This window comes from Botryllus schlosseri, chromosome 7 (genome assembly GCF_051294905.1).
Source record: "Botryllus schlosseri isolate E-star chromosome 7, Bs_hap1, whole genome shotgun sequence".
Lineage (NCBI taxonomy): Eukaryota > Metazoa > Chordata > Ascidiacea > Stolidobranchia > Styelidae > Botryllus > Botryllus schlosseri.
In genome coordinates, this window is record NC_137242.1 from 25,876,747 (window position 1) to 25,895,477 (window position 18,731).

Genomic DNA, 18,731 nt, shown 5'->3' on the forward strand with positions numbered 1-18,731 from the left:
AGCTACCAATTTAGTTAATTGACCATTATCGTATTCTAACCACTGTGTTTTTGGAGTAGTTCTAGTTGGAAATTTTTAAAAGTGAGTTGTTCTAGTTGCATATTTAGAAAAAAAAATTGTTGTCGAACAACTAAAAATCGAGTGTCATCATTTTGTAACACCGATGTTGTGTTGTGTGATGTTCTTGCAGCCATTGCTGGCTTAGAATCATCACTACTAAAAGCGGTGTAGGCATTCGGTGGGTTTGGGGGGTCGAAACCCCTCCCATGTCATCCGATTCCGATTAAATAAATATTAATAAGCTGGTTCAGAATTGAATCTAGTTAGTTGTGTTTTGGTCAGTTGGGTGCAGATTTTTAAAGATGGTATGTTCTAGTTGCGAGTTCAAAACATGAGTAGTTCTGCGGTAAAGATGAAGTTATCTTCGAATGCCAATTGCCTCATTAAAACTGTTAATCGTGGAGCAGAAAGTTGAAAAAGATTCCTTGCGAGGACTATCTCAAGTGAAACCTTTAGCCCAGCGAAGTAGATTGCCAGACGATTAGCATTCTCTCAGATAAGCTAACGTTATGATCTTGCCTTTAATTCTAGAACTCTGTGCACGAGTAAGTTCTTGTCGCATAATGTTAATTTCTGATTTGGTTGGATTCTTTGCAGGCTTCGGAGAATTCTTTAATTTTCCAAGACCTTTCCGTAAGGCTATGGGATCTTGCCGTGTGTTCATCGGTCACCTGAGTCCACGCGCGAGAGAAGATGATGTAGAGCGCTTCTTTGAAGGCTACGGCCGCGTTCGGGATATCAATCTCAAAAACGGATACGGATTTGTGGAATTCGACGACGAACGTGACGCGGATGATGCTGTTCACGATTTGGATAATAGAGAACTATGCGGGCAGCGAGTGAAAATTGAACACGCGAAGGGTAATCCGCGAGGTGGCTATGAAAGCCGTGGATACCGTGGCGGAGGATACGGTGGTAGCAGAGGCGGTGGTGGAAGTGGTTACAGTAGTAGCTCTTACAGTAGTAGCGCTGATCGTAAACGACCGTCATATTTCCAGAGTAGGGCTTTTGACAAGTACGGCCCTCCGACTCGCACAGAGTACAGAGTGCTTGTCGAAAATTTATCGACTCGCGTCAGCTGGCAGGATTTGAAAGATTATTTACGCCAAGCCGGGAATGTAACCTACGCCGACGCTCATAGAGAGAAACGTAACCAAGGCGTCGTCGAATTTGCGTCTTACAAAGACATGAAAAATACAATCAGCAAACTTGACGACACTGAGATTAACGGGAGGAGAATCAGACTGGTGGAATATAAATGGCGTGGTGGGTCGCGTTCCAGATCGCCGTATTCTCGCAGGTCAAGGTCTAGAAGCCCGCGGCGCAGCCGTTCCCGTAGGAGAAGCAGGTCGGACTCGAGATCTAGAAGCCGTAGCCGTTCGCTATCCCGACACAGATCTAGGTCGAATTCTAGATCGAGCCGACACAGCAAAGGTTCTCGAACCCCGGATAAAGCCAGCTCGCGGTCGAGGTCGCGCTCGGCCTCTTACGAACACGCTAACGGAGACGATTGAAAGGACAATTGGGGCACGGGGACTGCCGATTGCTGCTTGAACTGCCTCCTTCGATGTGAACGGAGTGTGCCGGACATTGGCGGCTCTCGGAAGATGATAGTCTTATGTTGTCGTCGGTGCTTGAGGTTTTTTCGCCATATGCCGACCGTCAATGTCGTTTTTTTACCAATAAACCTGGAATATGTTTATAAACAGGGCTGGGCAAAATCGAGCGTATCAATAATTCGATTCTGATTCGAGTATCACTGGTTATGACGTCCTACGCAGACTTGGACAACTAGCCTAATGCCTGTAATTAATTTGTGAAATGTTTCTATGATCTAATTTTTTTTCATTCGAATTTTTAGTTTTCCTGGAAATGCAACGCCGTATAGTGCGCAATCAACCTAGCGCTATTTACAGACATTTGCCATTCCCATGCCTATGAGAGTGAACTCTTGATTTGATATGAACTAAACCCGATTCCATTTTTTCCAAGTTTTCGCGAATTCAGTAATGCTGATTGAAAAAATCTGTCTAGCTATAATTCTAATCTACTTTGGATAAAACTGTGTAGCCATAATTCTAGTCTAATTTGGAAAAGCTGAAAAATTTCTAGTTGTCCAACTCTGGTCCCACGGGAACATGATTAAAACTTATTCAAAATTTTTGAGTCCAAAACCATTGTATCGCATATATCTCCTTCATGGCTATTCCATGATTAAAACAATGTGTCCATTTCATGTAACTCTGGGAGGTATGCAAAGTTCTACTATGTAACTTTTTATGTGACCACAAAGAAATGAATCCCAATTTTATACAACATAAACATAATCTGGTCTTTTTACCTACTCCGTTGGACTTTGTGATAAAACTGACAGTGCTGGGTTGATCACGAATTCACATAAATGAGATTTTCGATAACGTGTGTAGATCTGTAAGTATTGCGTGTACGACCAATTTGGGTTTCAAGGCAAGCATCGGAGATAGAATTCTAGTTGTTATTATAACTCTTAGTGTAAAGAGGCATATAATTTTAGCACTCAATAAAATCGTCTCTAGTACTGACTCGAATCGTTACATTTAATACTCGAATCATTGTGCTCAGCCCTACAAATAATCTGATCTGTGGAGTGTTGAAACACGTCCGCAGCCCCGATTTCTGTGTGTTGATGAAATTGGTGAAATCCGCTCTGAATAGTAGCTATCTTGAAGTAAATTACTTTGGCTAGTAATCTGTTGTTGTATGCATCTTTCATTAGCACAAAATGCAATCGCTGAAATCGAGTTGGTTCTCAAAACGCGGATATTTTCAGTCGCAGGGCTGCTATTATACATTGAAGAGCAGGGTTGTAATGACTTGATTCGCAATTTTTCGTTGACTCGCGTCATTCTCTTGAAAACGGAGAACGATGAGACTCGACTTGAGCTGCTTTGTGTATTGACCCGACTTGTAGCCTAATCGAGTCATTGCGCATGACTCGGCCAAGTCGTACGCTTCGAGACATTCTAGATCAGGGGTGTCTAACTCAACTTGCGTCTGGGGCCGGATTCAAACCTTGAGACGTCCTAGCTTTCCGCCTGAATGCTTTATTATCAGTCCTTTACACATAATAGAGTTGCATTCCAGCAACTCCTTATATCGCAAACAACGGATATATGTGGCCAAAATTCGAAGATTGGTCGTTTGAATTTAACCGCTAAAATACTGTCTCTGACTACTGAACAAGTTGGCAAAAGTCTATGCTTTCTTTGTTTTAGTCCATAGTACGGAGCAGGCGCGTAAATAAGGAGGGGTTCGATTTTTTTTTCGAATTTAGTAAATAGCATCCATTTATTAGGATTAGGTACATGCGTAAATAACGATTATACAACAGCCGCGTGCTGACGATTATACGGGTATGATAAGCTTGTCGACGAGTCCGTGAGCGCTGTTCATTAGGGCCTCCATGATCTGTCGTGAACAATTAAATATGCGCGCTTATCAACGCGTTTTACGTAACCTCGCTGACGATTCGCGCTTCAAGTCAAAATGCACGAGTTTTATGGAATATGTCATGTGCTATGATGACGCCGGTTTCAGGTGGTTGAAACCTTGCCTCTTCTAAAACTCAAGATATCACACACAGCTTCTAATGGCTATGTTCAAGTGATAACGGAAATCAATCACGCATGTACGCACATGTTTGCGGACATTCGATGTCATTCAATTTCGAGATGTCACTCTTTAATCGCAATCGCTAATCATCATATACTTAACGGCATTTTATCCAAGCCATCGGGAAATAGGAGTCAAAGCATGGTAGGCCCGAGACGCGGTAGTTGGGCTAGCGATATCTTTCGTACTCGGCCTATCGCATATGCGATTGTTCAGGCCAGCGATGATATCGTGCGCACATGCCATATTGCAGATGCGATTATTCAAGCCAGCGGAACTAGCCTTGCTGGAGACTAGGGTGGAGTGAAAATGACTTTTTTTTTTCAAATCAAAAAAGGCCTTCCTCAATCCTGACAAATGACCTAAAACTTCAATTAAAAGTGACTTCAGGCTGTTGCCCCCATTTTCCAGCCGGCAACCCCCCAATTTCTGCGCGTGGGGGGGTAAAATGGCCCATCTCGGCAACCGCTGGTCGTAGAGTCATGATATATAGCTCAAAATCTGCGGAAGCATCATGTTTCTATCTGTCTTCTGAAGAAAGTTTTCTCTATTGTGAACACAAAATGAGTTATAGCCAAAAAACTATATATACGCACATTTTTGTTGAAATTCAGCATTTATTCTGACGAATTGTGATCCGTCATTAGTTTTTTTTTTTTTAAAGTAAAGTAACACACTGGCAATACCGAATATTGGGCCCATATTACAAATATATTCACAACACAGTCCTTTTAAAATCGGTTCAAAACATCATAATGAAACACTCACATTTAACGACTTATATTAAAAATGTATTCATTTGTCAAGTTTTTTCATCAGTTTAAGAGACTTAATTTTTCGGCGAATGAGGCCATCTCGTCTTTGTAATCCCGAAACTTGCCCTGATGCTTCTGTTACGAGCTTTACATGATGTTCCATGCACTGTTTGATTGCGGCAAGGATGAAACAAAATCAGAGGCTTCTCGCGGCATTCTTCTAACTCTGCATCAGTTGAGCGCTCAATCGCTGGAGAAAGTTGTTGATATAAGGTTCAATATCAACCAACTCGTGGTATACCTTTACTTCCAAGTTCAACTTTGAGACGCAGAATAAACGAACAGGACCGCAGTTCAATTGGTTGGAAACGCTATGACTCTCAATGTCCAGGAGTGAATTTTATTCAGCGGCATGTTTTCGAATAGTCAGCACCTTGGTCACACCCAATTGAAAAAAACTACGTGGAAGTGTATCTTGTTGGCCAGTTACTCAATTCAAAAAGCTCTCGCCACCACTTATGGCCTTTCAAAAGCTCCCATAGGAAATTGTTAGTGACTTAAGTAAGGACCAGTTATATGCTTATAAATGTGCTGGGCAATTATTCAAGGAAATGCTGATGATGACCTGGCTTACTTGGAGATTGGACCACCGGTTGCGCATTCAAGATGGCTAACTTTAGGATGCAGTGCAGAGTTTTACGGTATTATGTAACAGTTAATGAACCGCCTTTAAACCTGGAGATTCTGGTTCGTTTTTGCCTTGAAGTATATTTTCCGACTTAGTTTGAGATCAAGGGAAACAAACATATAACACATGGACCCAGAAACATCTTCAACTTGATTAAACAGGTTTTGAATTTCTCTGACCGAAACGTTCGAAAAATTGCTCCGAATGTGGTGATAAGAAACGGTTATTCCGCACACCCCGAAAATATTATGATTGCAATGCTGGTAGATGATAATGAAGACATACCAAATAAGGGTGTGACCAAGGTGCTTGCGTTTCGAAAACATGCCGCTGAATAAAATTCACTTGTGGACATTGAAAGTCATAGCAGTTCCAACCAATTGAACTAGGGTCCTATTCGTTTATTCTGTGTCCCAAAGCCAAGGCATACCACGAATTGGTTGATATTGAACCTTTATCAACAACTTCCTCCAACGATTGAGCACTTAACTGATGCAGAGTTAGAAGAATGCCGCGAGAAGCCTCTGATTTTGTTTCATCCATGCCACAATCAGACAGTGGAACGACATGTCAAGCTCGTAACAGAAGCATCAGCACAAGTTTCGGGATTTCAAAGACGAGAAGGCCTAATTCGCCGAAAAATTAAGTCTCGTAAACTGACGAAAAAACTTGACAAAAGAATGCATTTTTAATATAAGTCGTTAAATGTGAGCGTTTCATTATGATGTTTTGAACCGATTTTAAAAGGACTGTGTTGTGAATATATTTGTAATATGGCCCAATATTCTCTCAATGCCAACCTCCATAACAATGAAAAATTCGAGGCTGATTGTGGGAGTTCCAGGGCCACGAGCGGAATAAAATTTATATTTTCGTAATCAGTGGAGAGTCAGCTTTCGATTGATACCCGTTTTACCAAATTTAATGCTCGACAAGCCGGTCAAAAATGACCGTCAAAATGCCTGTAGCCAAATGGAAATTGTGACGTGATACAATTTCACCGAGGCGTGAGATTTGCCTGTGTCGACACCATATAGGACACTATGGTCAGAACGTTCATTTGAGATAGACAGGGTTTCGCGCTTCTAAAGGAGGGGGTTCCGGCCCTGGCTACGCGCCTGGTATGGAGTTAACTCTGCATATGCGTTGTGAGGAATACAAGAGGTTTAACTGCAAACATGAACGTTAGATTTTGACTCCTTATCATTGATCGTGATTCAGATTTCTCTGGGACCTTTTGAGTCCCAAGTGATACAGCACTGCGACCATATAGATTTGAACTCTGCTATTTTGTAACTAATTCTCCATGCGACCTAAAGATAAGAATTTCGCTTTGACTTTTTCGCTTGGCGAATAATTACTTTTTGGCTCAATTTTTTTCTGTACTCAGTGCGAACTTATTTGAGTTTCTTCGGGAATTGGATATCATCATGTCTGTGTCACCAACCTGTCCCTGAAGGCGACTAAAGTGGAATCACATCGCCGCTGTCAAATGAATGTATTTCTTATTATATTATCTCATCATTTATTAGAAATGGACTGGATAATACATGGATTTTTCAATCTACTCACAATTGCTCCGCGGGCCGTATGTTTGACACCCCTGTTCTAGATGACTTGGTGCAAGTCTCGTCTATCAAGACCGATAGGCCTACTTCAATAGTAGGCCCGGAGTTTGTCATTTATCTGTTTAAAAAATAATGTTGTGATTGGGGAAAATAGGTAAATATTATGTTGCAAGGCCTTCGATATCACCAAAGAGTTTCACAGAAGTGACTTGAAGCTGACTTGGACTCAGACTCGGAGGTTTAGTGAGAGTGACTCAACTTGCCTCGAGTCAAAACTATAAATGTGAATTGACTTGGACTTGGTTACAAATTTATTTAAAGTTGATTATGTCCCTACCCAAGTGTTACGCAATCCGTCCTCTTTACTTGTTTTGAGTGTTGGGCGATTATACGGAGTCGACCAAAATGGTCAATTCGGCAAAAAGCACACGTGAAAATCGGCTTTTTTCTGGAACTGCCCTTGAGGTTGACCAAAAAGAGGTCAACCGAACGGAAACTGTCCCCCGGATTTAAGGTACCGACGCGGCAAGCTGACCTTGTTTTAGCCAACATGAACATACCGGTCGATCAGCATTGTTATCTGTATAACTTTCCCATATTTGTTTCTATTGCAACATGAAAAAGTGACCACTCTTTCGGATCTTTAATATGCTAACCCTAAAGCTGAATTGCCAGCATTCTGCTCTGATGAAGTGATTAGTTGCGACGCCGATTGAGCACTACCACTTTCTCCGCGTTGCTGCTCACTTCCTACTGAGCGAGTAGCAAATGTCTTGGCATCTGCTCGTTCCCGAATCAGATGCAGATCTGAAGGCTTCATCCCCACATTGATCACCAGCGTTTTCGGGAATTGTATGTGAATTTGAACAGGTTGAATGTGATGCAGGATAGACTTTTGGACGACTATATAATTCTAAAAAATTCTGAACATGATTCCGCAAAGTTGTCTATGAAGATGCAGTTGACCTTTAACATCGGCGGTCAGCCCGTTTCCAACACAGATAATGCAAAATATTTCGGGGTTTTACTGGACTCGGACGTCGGACATGTCTTGAAAGAGTCATATTCAGTTCCTAGACACTAAATTATCACCGAAATGCGGCCTGTTCTACAGCCTTGAACGCTTCCTGCCATCCTGAGTTCTTCTGATACTCTTTAAATCCTTAATCCAATCGAAGTTACAATATATGACATCCTCTGTTGGGGGCTGCATGTAAAACTGCACTCAAGCCACTGCAAAAACTACATCGTAAGGTAGGCCTACTCCGTACCATAGCTATGGGCCTGGTTGTCCACCCAACAAGTCGCCGCTGAAGAGACTCGGTGTCCTAAACATACATGGTATGCGGAAACTAGAAATCGCCAAGTTTATGCATCAGTTCCACTGCGGTCGTTGTCCCGAATATTTCGAAGACTTCGCGAAAAGTTTATATATCGTGATGTGTCCTACCATAGTGTCCTATATGGTGTCGACACAAGCAAATCTCATGGCTCAGTGAAATTGTATCACGTCACAATTTCCATTTGGCTACAGGCAATTTGACGGTCATTTTTGACCGGCTTACCGAGCATTTAATTTGGTAAAACGGGTATCAATCGAAAGCTGACTCTGCGCTGATGACGAAAATATAAATTTTATTCCGCTTGCGGCCCTGCAACCCCCACAATCAGCCTCGAATTTTTCATTGTTATGGAGGTTGGCATTGGGACGCAACAGTGCTTTTTGGACCTTTTTATCTTGAGCTACACTCTCGTTTCGCCAGACAGCATTGTTGCGTCATGAGGTTCTCTCTCGTTTCGCCAGACAGCATTGTTGCGTCACAAGGTCAATCTCCATAACAATGAAAAATTCGAGGCTGATTGTGGGAGTTCCAGGGCCACGAGCGGAATAAAATTTATATTTTCGTAATCAGTGCAGAGTCAGCTTTCGATTGATACCCGTTTTACCAAATTTAATGCTCGGCAAGCCGGTCAAAAATGACCGTCAAATTGCCTGTAGCCAAATGGAAATTGTGACGTGTACAATTTCACTGAGCCGTGAGATTTGCTTGTGTCGACACCATATAGGACACCATGGTGTAGGACACATCACGACATATAAACTTTTCGCGAAGTCTTCGAATCTGCAAAGCGTTCTGCCAGAAAGATCGACGGTGATAACAATTAGAATCCAAAATGAGCGATAACTGTTTACCGAAACCGTTGACATTGCTATAACTGCGTGGCTCCGAAATAACGGCTCCGAATAGTCCTGCCCTTGAAATTTGAGCCCAACGATACAAATTCGACCCGACGAGGAAAACACATCACCCATAGTCAAGAAATACAAATTGGGAATCTTTCAAGTAGCCTAGCAACAATCTTTACCGGAGGCCATGGAATAACAACATGCTTCAGCAAAGTAATGTGGAGCCCATCCGAAACTTCATGAATAGTCTTAACTGCGTGGCATGGGTCTCCTAAATTTTGGAATTGTTAGCGAAACCTTCCAGAAGTTTGTATTTTTAAGTATTCGACTATATCATGCTGCTACATATCTTTTAGATTTGATAACTTGAAATTCGCCCTAAAACTACTCCACAATCATGAAACTACTCATTTAACTTTACCACCACATCACTTTCAAAAGCTACCATGCGGTGGAAGAAGAGATATTACGTCACACTATACCTAGGCTATTTATGATCATAGGATTTCACCCTTTGATAATTCGTGACTGAAAATTATTGTGATTTGTACTTGGACGCGACGTTTTGTAGAATTACTCGGACTCGTATTGAATGGGTGATAAAATAAGAATTAATCGAGTTGAGTCGGGTCAAACGTTACAATCAGAGAAGGAATTGTGACTCGTGACTCGAACTCGTGACTTGGTACAACCAAAGACGCCACAAACTATCAGGCTGTTATGGGAGATAGTAATATATCAAAAGACAGTAGCTTGCATTGCGTAGCGTATTTAGCTATATCTAAGCAGGTCGGAATGACAACCATTGGCATTCTGTTGCCCCCTTAATGTGTAGTTAGTTGTTTCCAGCGTAATATTGGGTCTCTTATCCATGTTATTATCGCCTATCAAAGGTGGTGAATAAAGTAGTGGTAACCTAGGCTCCATCATAGCTGTAACATCAATAGATTCGTCGGCGACTGGATATTTCTAGTGCTATGGGACATTACTCAATAGGCAGTTATTATTGATCTGTAGATTTAATTTGACTTTGGTTATGACATGATCAATAGCCTAATCAATAATAATAATAACAATCAATAATCGTCAGATCATATTTTCATCGGAACAAGACACACACAATGTAGAATGCGATAAGACACATATGCGAGGTTATGAACAGATGGGAGGACGCCGAACGAGCAGTTGCGGTTGCAGTTGCGGTCTCTTAAACTGGCATCCACCCCGGCCTACTGCCCGATGTCACAGTTCGTTTTCTATATTTCGATCTCTTTCCTCGGCTCTTTCTTGCTCTTCCCGCTCTTTATGACTGCGCTCTTTCGTCGTTTGTTTTCGGGCTTTTTTTGTCGCCGTAAGTACAGCGACACGGGAGAAGCAGAGCCCAGAATAACCGTCAACGCGGAATCCGGAACCCGGGCCGCCTTGGCGGTAGGCGCTTATCGTCACCACTACGCTGTCTCGGCGATTATCAGGAGTATGCCCGTTACCCTAGGCTTACCATATTTCGGAAATGAAAAAAGAGGACACTTTTTCAGAAATTTCAGTCAAGCATAACTGGAGAAGAATTCTCAAAAACAGGTAAATTTCACCCGCTTCATGATCGGTTGACTAAAAAAAAAAAAAGGTCATCACTTCCACTCAGAGCTCAAAAACACGTTTTTCACTCCACATTACCGGGTGGATGACTAAAAAAAAAAAAAAAAAAAAAGGTCTTCTTTTCGCTCAAAGCTGAAATCACCACTTTTCCCTCCGAAATACCCGCCGGAGCTTCACTTCTGCGCTAATTTGCGGCATATCACTCGCAATTTCCTCTAAATCTGACCTAAATTTTCAAAAAAGAGGACAAAATCTCAAAAAAGAGGACAAAAGGGCGTCCTCCGAGGACACTTTCAAAAAAGAGGACAAATCCTCTTAAAAGAGGACGTATGGTAAGCCTACGTTACCCGGATTAGGATGCACTACTCTAATGCTCTGATATCAGGTAAATCTAAATCCTATGTTAAATTCCTAAAAATCTACCAATAATTGTTGCTCGTCAAATGCCCGCTAGCTGCCAAATTATACCGCGACATTGTTTACGATGTCATGATGCATTTGTACTCTCGCATGGGTCTATAACTACTTATTTTGACAAACTATGCCAAGTAAAACAACCATTTTATTCAAATATTTGAAAATGTGATATTTTTCGTACGAGGCGTGAATTCACAACAGTAAATTCAGTTTCACAATGTGTGTTGTGTGCCAGTCTGCAAGGTCCCGTCAAATAAGGCCTATACATGGAAATACAATCAATACCCCTATTATTGGTACTGCGGCCCGCGGCGCCATCAAAAACTAGGAAATTGGCCTGCGACCACATTTGAGTTTGAGACCTCTGCACCAATTTGTGACTCCATCAGTAATTTATTGTTGGTCGCGATTTGGTTGAAATTTTCTTCCTCTAATGCCGTGGTTCCCAACCGGTGGGGAATTTCGCACTGGTGGGGAATTCAATGGTTTCTGGTGGATTACCGTTACCAGTGAACTGCTCTGGAACGTATGTATCGAAAATTATATTGCGTGTTGTTCACAAAAGCTCATTTTTCAACTCTGGATAACCAATCATGGCGTCACAAACGCATCCAACACAACCGGCGTGACGTAAAATAACGCCTTCGCTAAAGTCTGAGGTCTACCGATTAGGGTTGGGACTTCGGGATCAAATTTCAAATCCCGGGAACGGGATTTCTCGGGATTTTCGCTTCTCAATCCCGGGATTAGAAAAGTAGTACATACAAGCTACACAAACAACATTTATTCCTTGTAATATTGACGCAAAAAACATATGAGCAACATGAGTATCATCGTTTAGACCAGTAGGGGTCTCAAACTCAAATTTGCTCTCGGGCCAATTTTGTAGTTCCTGATGACGCGCGGGCCGCAGCGTCTAATAGTGGCATGATATTATTTCCAAGTAGGCCTTATTTGACGGACCTTGCAAATTGGCATTTCATACACATTGTGAAAATGAGATTCAGTATTTTAATATTCACGTTTGCCACGAAAAAAGTCATATATTTAAATATTTGACAAGTGATAGCGATTTAGGTTTTGGATTGGTTTTAGAGTGAATTTGAAGTTCTCAAATAATCCAAAATTAAAAATGTTCCAGTTAAATATTGTCGAACACTTTAAAATTCAAAATGCCGGCGCGGGCTGCGATAAATGTTCTCGCGGAGCGCGTGTTTGCGACCACTGCCGAGTTTGTGACACTGTTTTGATACCAAAATAAGAGATATGGCGCTCCGTGAGCCTTGGTAGATGCTGTTTACAAATCCCCGGATTTCATGGATATTATTCCCGGGATCGGGATTGCTTCAAATCCCGGGATCCCGGGATCGGGATTTCCCGGGGTCCCAACGCTACTACCGATATCGGTTCACATTTCACAATACCATTTATGTTGCAGTTATAGGCGATTGTCTTGCGTACTAGTGTGGTTGTGTGTCTTGAGTACTCAAACAAGCAAATAGCTGCTCTGTAATGACAGAAGTAATAAGGAAATACGACGATAGTTTTGGGTATAGTGGGGAATGAAGACAAAAGGTTGGGAACCACTGCTCTAATGCAATTTGCAATAAATGCCCAATTTTATCAATATCGTTACTAATCACAATGATTGTTGATACATACAAATCCTATTTTATTTATTTTCAGTAATTTTAGCAGATGTTTGAAAGCACTTCTTTTCATATTAAAGAACTTGGAGTCGGAGTCAGGAGCATTTTCACAAACCCCGACCCCGACTCCAGCCAGCATTTTTCACGACTCCGACTCCAAGGCGTTCAAAAATAAGACTCCAGCTCCGACTCCATTAAGGGAAAATGAGCGAAACTCCGACTCCAACTCCACAGCCTTGCTCCTATATCTGCTATGTCAAAAAATATTGAAATCGCCCAAACGATGGCAAATAATTTATCTGCGGGATGGCAGTTCTTGTGGGGTTCAGATTGCCAAGACAAAAAATTAGGCACCTGTCCTTTAGGAGCTTACGGACAATTAAACATCTGTATTATATATATATCAACGTTTTCAGTCAGTATAGGGGCAGTCCTACTCGTCAAAGGTTTTCTCGATGCCGGTTCTGGCACACTTCTCGGAGTCGCATGATACATGGCCTAAAACTCCATATGTCTTGGGGGCGCACTAATGGCCGACGCAGAAATGCCAATTTATATAGATCATGCGTATTTTTTTTAGGGAAGGGTACCCAATAATCAAGGTATTTGGCAACATTAAATCGCGCATAGGGTGAAAATTTTTTGAAAAAGTTGCATAAATTAAAAAAAACTCTATAATTTATGTTCATTCACGAAATAATTTTGGGACCCATTCGAGCTCGAACCCCCACAATTGGGCGGTTTGGGTGCGGCAGTTATGGTCCTAGTTCTATCGCCGTCAATCTGTCTGTGATCGCACTCCGAGTTGGCCAAAACCTTATCTGCCTTGCTGTGACTTTTTGGCGCCGAAAAGATGGTGGCAAATAGTCCAGCAACAGCAGGCAGCACACAGGAATACCGTTGGATACAATTCTGTACATCATGCGTATTTTGAATTGGGTCTATTTTTTCATTTTTATTTATCAGAAGACGGATACAACAATTAAAAATCAACTAATACCATGTATTGCGCAAGGCGCGAATTTCAAATTGAATACATCTGTTCAAAAACACTCATTCTTATGTCAATTTTAAAGTTTGCGACAGATTTTCTTACGGGGCATGAGCACTAGGGCTGTTCAAAAATAACTTTTTTTCCCGGAATCCAGCCATTCACTGATTAAATTGTCAGGCTACCCTAAAAAACGCTGCACACCAAATTTGGTTCAATTCTGACAAGTGTAGAACTCCGCAGATCCTACTAAAATTTTTAATTAAGGAAAATTAAAAAAAAATTTCAATTTTTTTTGCCAACCCTATCAAATTGCTGAGCTGTCTTCAAAGACGATGCAAAACAAATTTGACTCAATTCCGACAAGTAGAAGCGGAGTTATGTGAGTTGTTCGATGATAATCGTCGTATTACCCTTGATCGGTGGATAATCCGAGAATTTTCGAGACATTTAATGACAAAAGAGCAAAAGATTCCGCGCAACATATATATAGTCGACTCCGCTAAATTCGGGCAGTTTGGTTCCGTATGTAAATGACCAGACCATCATTGTCGAAAAACACTAAGAGTACCACAAACAAGCAATAATAAACAAACTGTCATTTTGATGCAAGAATTACACGAACAGTTATTTTTAAAGGTCCCAAAAATTGTAAAAATGAAATTGTAGTTAACTAAAATCAAAGCACTGAATATTCCCTTTACATGGCCTGTAGATTAGGTGCGGCGTGTAGATTAGGTGCCTGCGGCGCAAGGAAAATATCTAGTCCACACATGTATTAGACCCGTTCAGTTTATTAAATTTTTTATCAGATCAATACACCACAAGATTGCGATGCAATGAGAAGATAGAAAGTGTCACAACGACTTGGAGTAGTCTTTGAAATCAGACGCCCACCTGCATGGTGCGCATCGTGCACACTCATAGTTCGAAATAAAATGAATTTGAAAATCATTATATTTCTTCTCCCAATTGTAATTATTTAAAAAAGTTACTTATTTTGCGGTAACGATGCCCATCACTCATTTTATAGAGGGTCCGGCGTTGTACTATCGAATGCCACACAGTTGTACTGACGTAAAGTGGTTGCTCAACTGTGTGGCTTATTTCGTTCCGATATTGCATTCTTGAGGCCCGCGGCCTCTACGAAATGAGCAACGTGGCCCGCGACCGACCCATTTCGAATTGGCGACCCCTGGCCTAGGCGATGTAAAGAGTATAGGTATGCAAATTGAATTAAAAGTAATACAAAAGGACAAGCGACAAAATGAGGTGGCATGCGGCGGAGGTGAGATTGATGTATCAAGTCGCGGTCCGGTAATCTTGAAAACTGACTAGCATTCATATACTCTTGTTTCCTTAACGTGCCGCAACATGACATGTGCGTTATTACACCTGAAGTCTGTAATCAAGGAATCAAAGCTCGTTGCGCGTCACATTGTCCACGTGTATGGTTTCCACAATCGCCTGGCGATCACGGCGACATGTGCGGACCCACGGAACAAGCCTGGATTTCCAGTCGTTTGCGATTAAATTGACGCATATCAGGTTTATGATGATGTTTAAATGAAACACGCATAATCTTAAATCCGTTATCATATCACAAACAAACCAATATAACAGAGCCACGACGGTGTCTGATGCCAAACATATCGCAGTCAGAATAGTCACTCTTTTAATCAATCGAACATACTTGCGGTCAGTGATGATGTTATTATTATTATTATAATAAGTGGCCTTAAATAGAGGATAGATGAATAGCATCAATATTGGGATCTGGATTGACCACGTAGTCGGTAGTAACACAACCGTCAATGTTTGGGACGAACAATCATCGAATACCAATAATAATATTATTATAGCCGACATCGCGAGTATTGTCATATACACTGGAAAGTATCTACTGATAAATCTTGTGATCCTATTCGAGAGATGAGCTAAAATCGATTTTCGATAGATAGCCCTCTGCCTCTGCCATACGACACCATATATGATAAACAGTGCAATCGCGTAAAACGCCGCAGCGGCCCAGACAATATAAGGATTATTTGAAAGACAGACACCGAAATCAATAATGGAGCACAGCGAGCCTTGCCACATGAAAGTCCTCAATGTTAACATAAATGTCGCAATAGCCGTCAGGGTGCTGCTGACCGCAAGGAGGATGCTCTGAATTCGATTTCCTGACACGTTGTAGCTGCAGCACACGTGGTCGCGCAAGAAATAATTCCACTGAACGAAGAAAAGGTAGACGGAGACTCCGCACATAATACTCTCCAGAGCAAGTAAATCTTTGCAATGCATCTCGGGTTTAAGACTTCTAAATGACAGTGCTCAGCTGTTATGCTGAAATTAAAATTAACATGATTCACATTTTTAAAATTAGCTCATTTAGGCCTACACAACATTTCTATATGTCCGGAGGTGGTCAGTAAGACCTTCTACGTTTTCGAAGTGCTCATGTTCTTTTTCTCTACTTGCAGCACGTAGGCCAGGCCCTACTCAAGTAAATCCCATTTGTCCTACTGATTAAACCTTTGCCGCCAAGGATGCGTTTAATTTAGTAATGGTGAATGCTGTTAAGGAATTGTCTGTTTATCGCCAATTCAGCCTTGACAGGTGTATGTTTTTCTTCGGCTGGACACTCGGAGAACGACATGATAATGAACGTATTGGTCGGGAATATCGAAAACTGCGCAAATATATTGACAAGTTTGATAAAAATCGGTCACTCTATTTACGCCGAAAAAGTTTAGTTGATCACCCTATGGGGCAAAGCTAATGTTTATGTGATGTTATTGATGTGTAATCTGACTCCAGAAGGTTGGGTATTGGCTGCGTATATCTAGCTTTCGACTGACCTAACTACCACACGTATATTTCCTTGACGCAACACGCGAAAGCCTATCTTTTGGACAGAGACCACGACAAGAAGACGCTTATTTTTAGCCCCAAATAATCTCGAATGTGTATCTATATATGTAGGTCTAAAAATTTTAGAACATCGCGTATTCGCTACGTTAGGGGTTCTCAAAGTTTTTTGGACACGACCCTCTTGATGATAGTGAAAAATGCCTCGCCCCTTTATCGTTATGGAGCAACCAGAATGTTTGCAATTCCAATGCATTGTTTAATGGCATGGAATGTGAACATTGCTGAGAGACCTCTCAAATATTGAATTTGGACTCTATCAGTGTTGGGATCAAGTCACTACCTTCGAGTCACGAGTCATTTCGAGTCATTGTACATTTTGACTCGAGTCAAGTCAAGTCAATTGACTGCCGAAGGTGACTCGAGTCAAGTCAAGTCACTCGATTTTGGGAGGTGACTCGAGTCAAGTAAAGTCAAGTCACGAGTCAAGTCAAAATTCAAGTCAAGTTGCCTTTACGAAGTATTAGACAAGATTACGTCATTGCATTTTGCTAGCTGTCTGGAATGAGTGGTCATTGATTCTGAACCGATGAACGAATATAGAGTTAAGTATACACGCAAGTAGGCGCTGTATCGCTCACAATTACGTAGAACTGCTAAAGTACGTAAGTAATTGCATAGCCTCAGTTTATAGGTACCAGCCAAAACAGAGAAACGGATTGATAAGATGCAATACACTATCCATTTACATATTGATATGATACAATTCAAGCCTTCACCAATGGTTGAGGAGCATATAAACTATATAGGAATCCAATTTCAATAAAACAAGATGTTTGGCTAAGGTAAGAACAGAGAACGGAAATGGATATTTTGCTATTAAATTGCTATTGGTTTACGACAACGTAAGCTGTGAGCTTCGATCACTGCGTTTGTGGTCAATTTATTAGTGAGAAAACAATGGAGGCTCGGTAAAACACACGATCATTGAAGGATTGGTCGCTCTCACGGGTTACAACATAATTTCGCGAACAATCCTAACATAGGGGAGATACAGTGATTTTTATCGACACCGATTACTTGATGACTTGAAATTGACTCGTGAATTTTGCTCCGAGTCACGAGTCAATCCATATTTCTGTAACGTCGAGTCAAGTCAAGTCAAGTCATACAAAAAAGGTGACTCGAGTCTGACTCGAGTCAAGTCATGAATCGAGTCATCCCAACACTGGACTATATACAGAGCAATAATTATGAGATGCCAGCAAATCGCGCAGAGCGTAAAAAACTTCCAGATTTTATCAAGAAAATCATGTGCAATGGTAGCTCGTAGCATAGCCTATATATATTTTAGCGATTTTGGTGTCTAATCCCTTCAATTTCTGGACGTGGGTTTGGTTCAAACGTATACCTGACCTTCAGCTAGATTAAGAACCAATGGCGCGGGCCGCACGTCATTCAAACTTGGCATTTCTTAACGGAACAAATATAACCTTTATGTTTCGGGTCGCAGGTGTACGGCAAGAGAATCATTCAATAGATTACTTTTGGGTTGCCACAAAATGCAAACTGTTTCCTGATTGAGTAGGGCTAGGCTACTTCAAAGTTCTTAGCTACTTCGATTTAAATCCTTGTTTGTTAGATTCAAAAGGCATATTTTACATGGCATATGACATGACCTTATATAAGCAAATATCTTATTTCTCCAGCTTTGCTTCTTTCCACGTACTCTGCACAGATGCTTCACATGCAGACAAATCATAAAAGATTCAGCTAACATTCCACATGCGTTCACTATCTCATCCCAGTGTTGGGATGACTCGAGTCATGACTTGACTCGAGTCAGACTCCAGTCACCTTTTTCGTATGACTTGACTTGACTCGAGTCACTTTGTAAAAATGACTTGACTTGACTTGACTCGACGCTTCAAAAATGCAGGTTGACTCGTGACTCGAAGCAAAATTTACGAGTCAATTTCAAGTCAACAAGTAGGCCTAATCGATGTCGACTAAATCGCCATATCTTTTATAAGTTCGGATTGTTAACCGATCATTCAATGGTTGCGAGTTTTACCGAGCCTTTATTGTTACATCAATAATGAATTGATCGTTAACGCAGTGATCTGAGCTTAGCTTACGTTGTGGTAAACATGCTCACCTCAATCAGCCCTCTTGCGTGCTTTAAATCGAACGAAGATCGTCCATACATTAATAATTGTATATCATGGATATATATGTGGGTAGGGCAGAGGTGGTCAAATAGTAGTCACCGTCGCTACTCAAGTAGAAATAGAAGT

The 18,731-nt window shown here is 41.3% G+C and overlaps 1 protein-coding gene across 1 annotated transcript; it reads left to right on the forward strand.

Annotated features, from left to right (window-relative positions):
• The first annotated feature begins 481 nt into the window (after window positions 1-481).
• LOC145442756 (serine/arginine-rich splicing factor 5-like) lies at window positions 482-2,854 on the forward strand. The gene has a single exon (XM_080320739.1). The coding sequence runs from the start codon at window positions 570-572 to the stop codon at window positions 1,572-1,574; it is 1,005 nt and encodes a 334-aa protein (XP_080176865.1). The 5' UTR covers window positions 482-569; the 3' UTR covers window positions 1,575-2,854.
• Window positions 2,855-18,731: the final 15,877 nt, after the last annotated feature.

Coding starts and splice junctions, on each gene's coding strand:
- LOC145442756 (XM_080320739.1), top strand. CDS start 570: ATGATCTTGCCTTTAATTCTAGAACTCTGTGCACGAGTAAGTTCTTGT.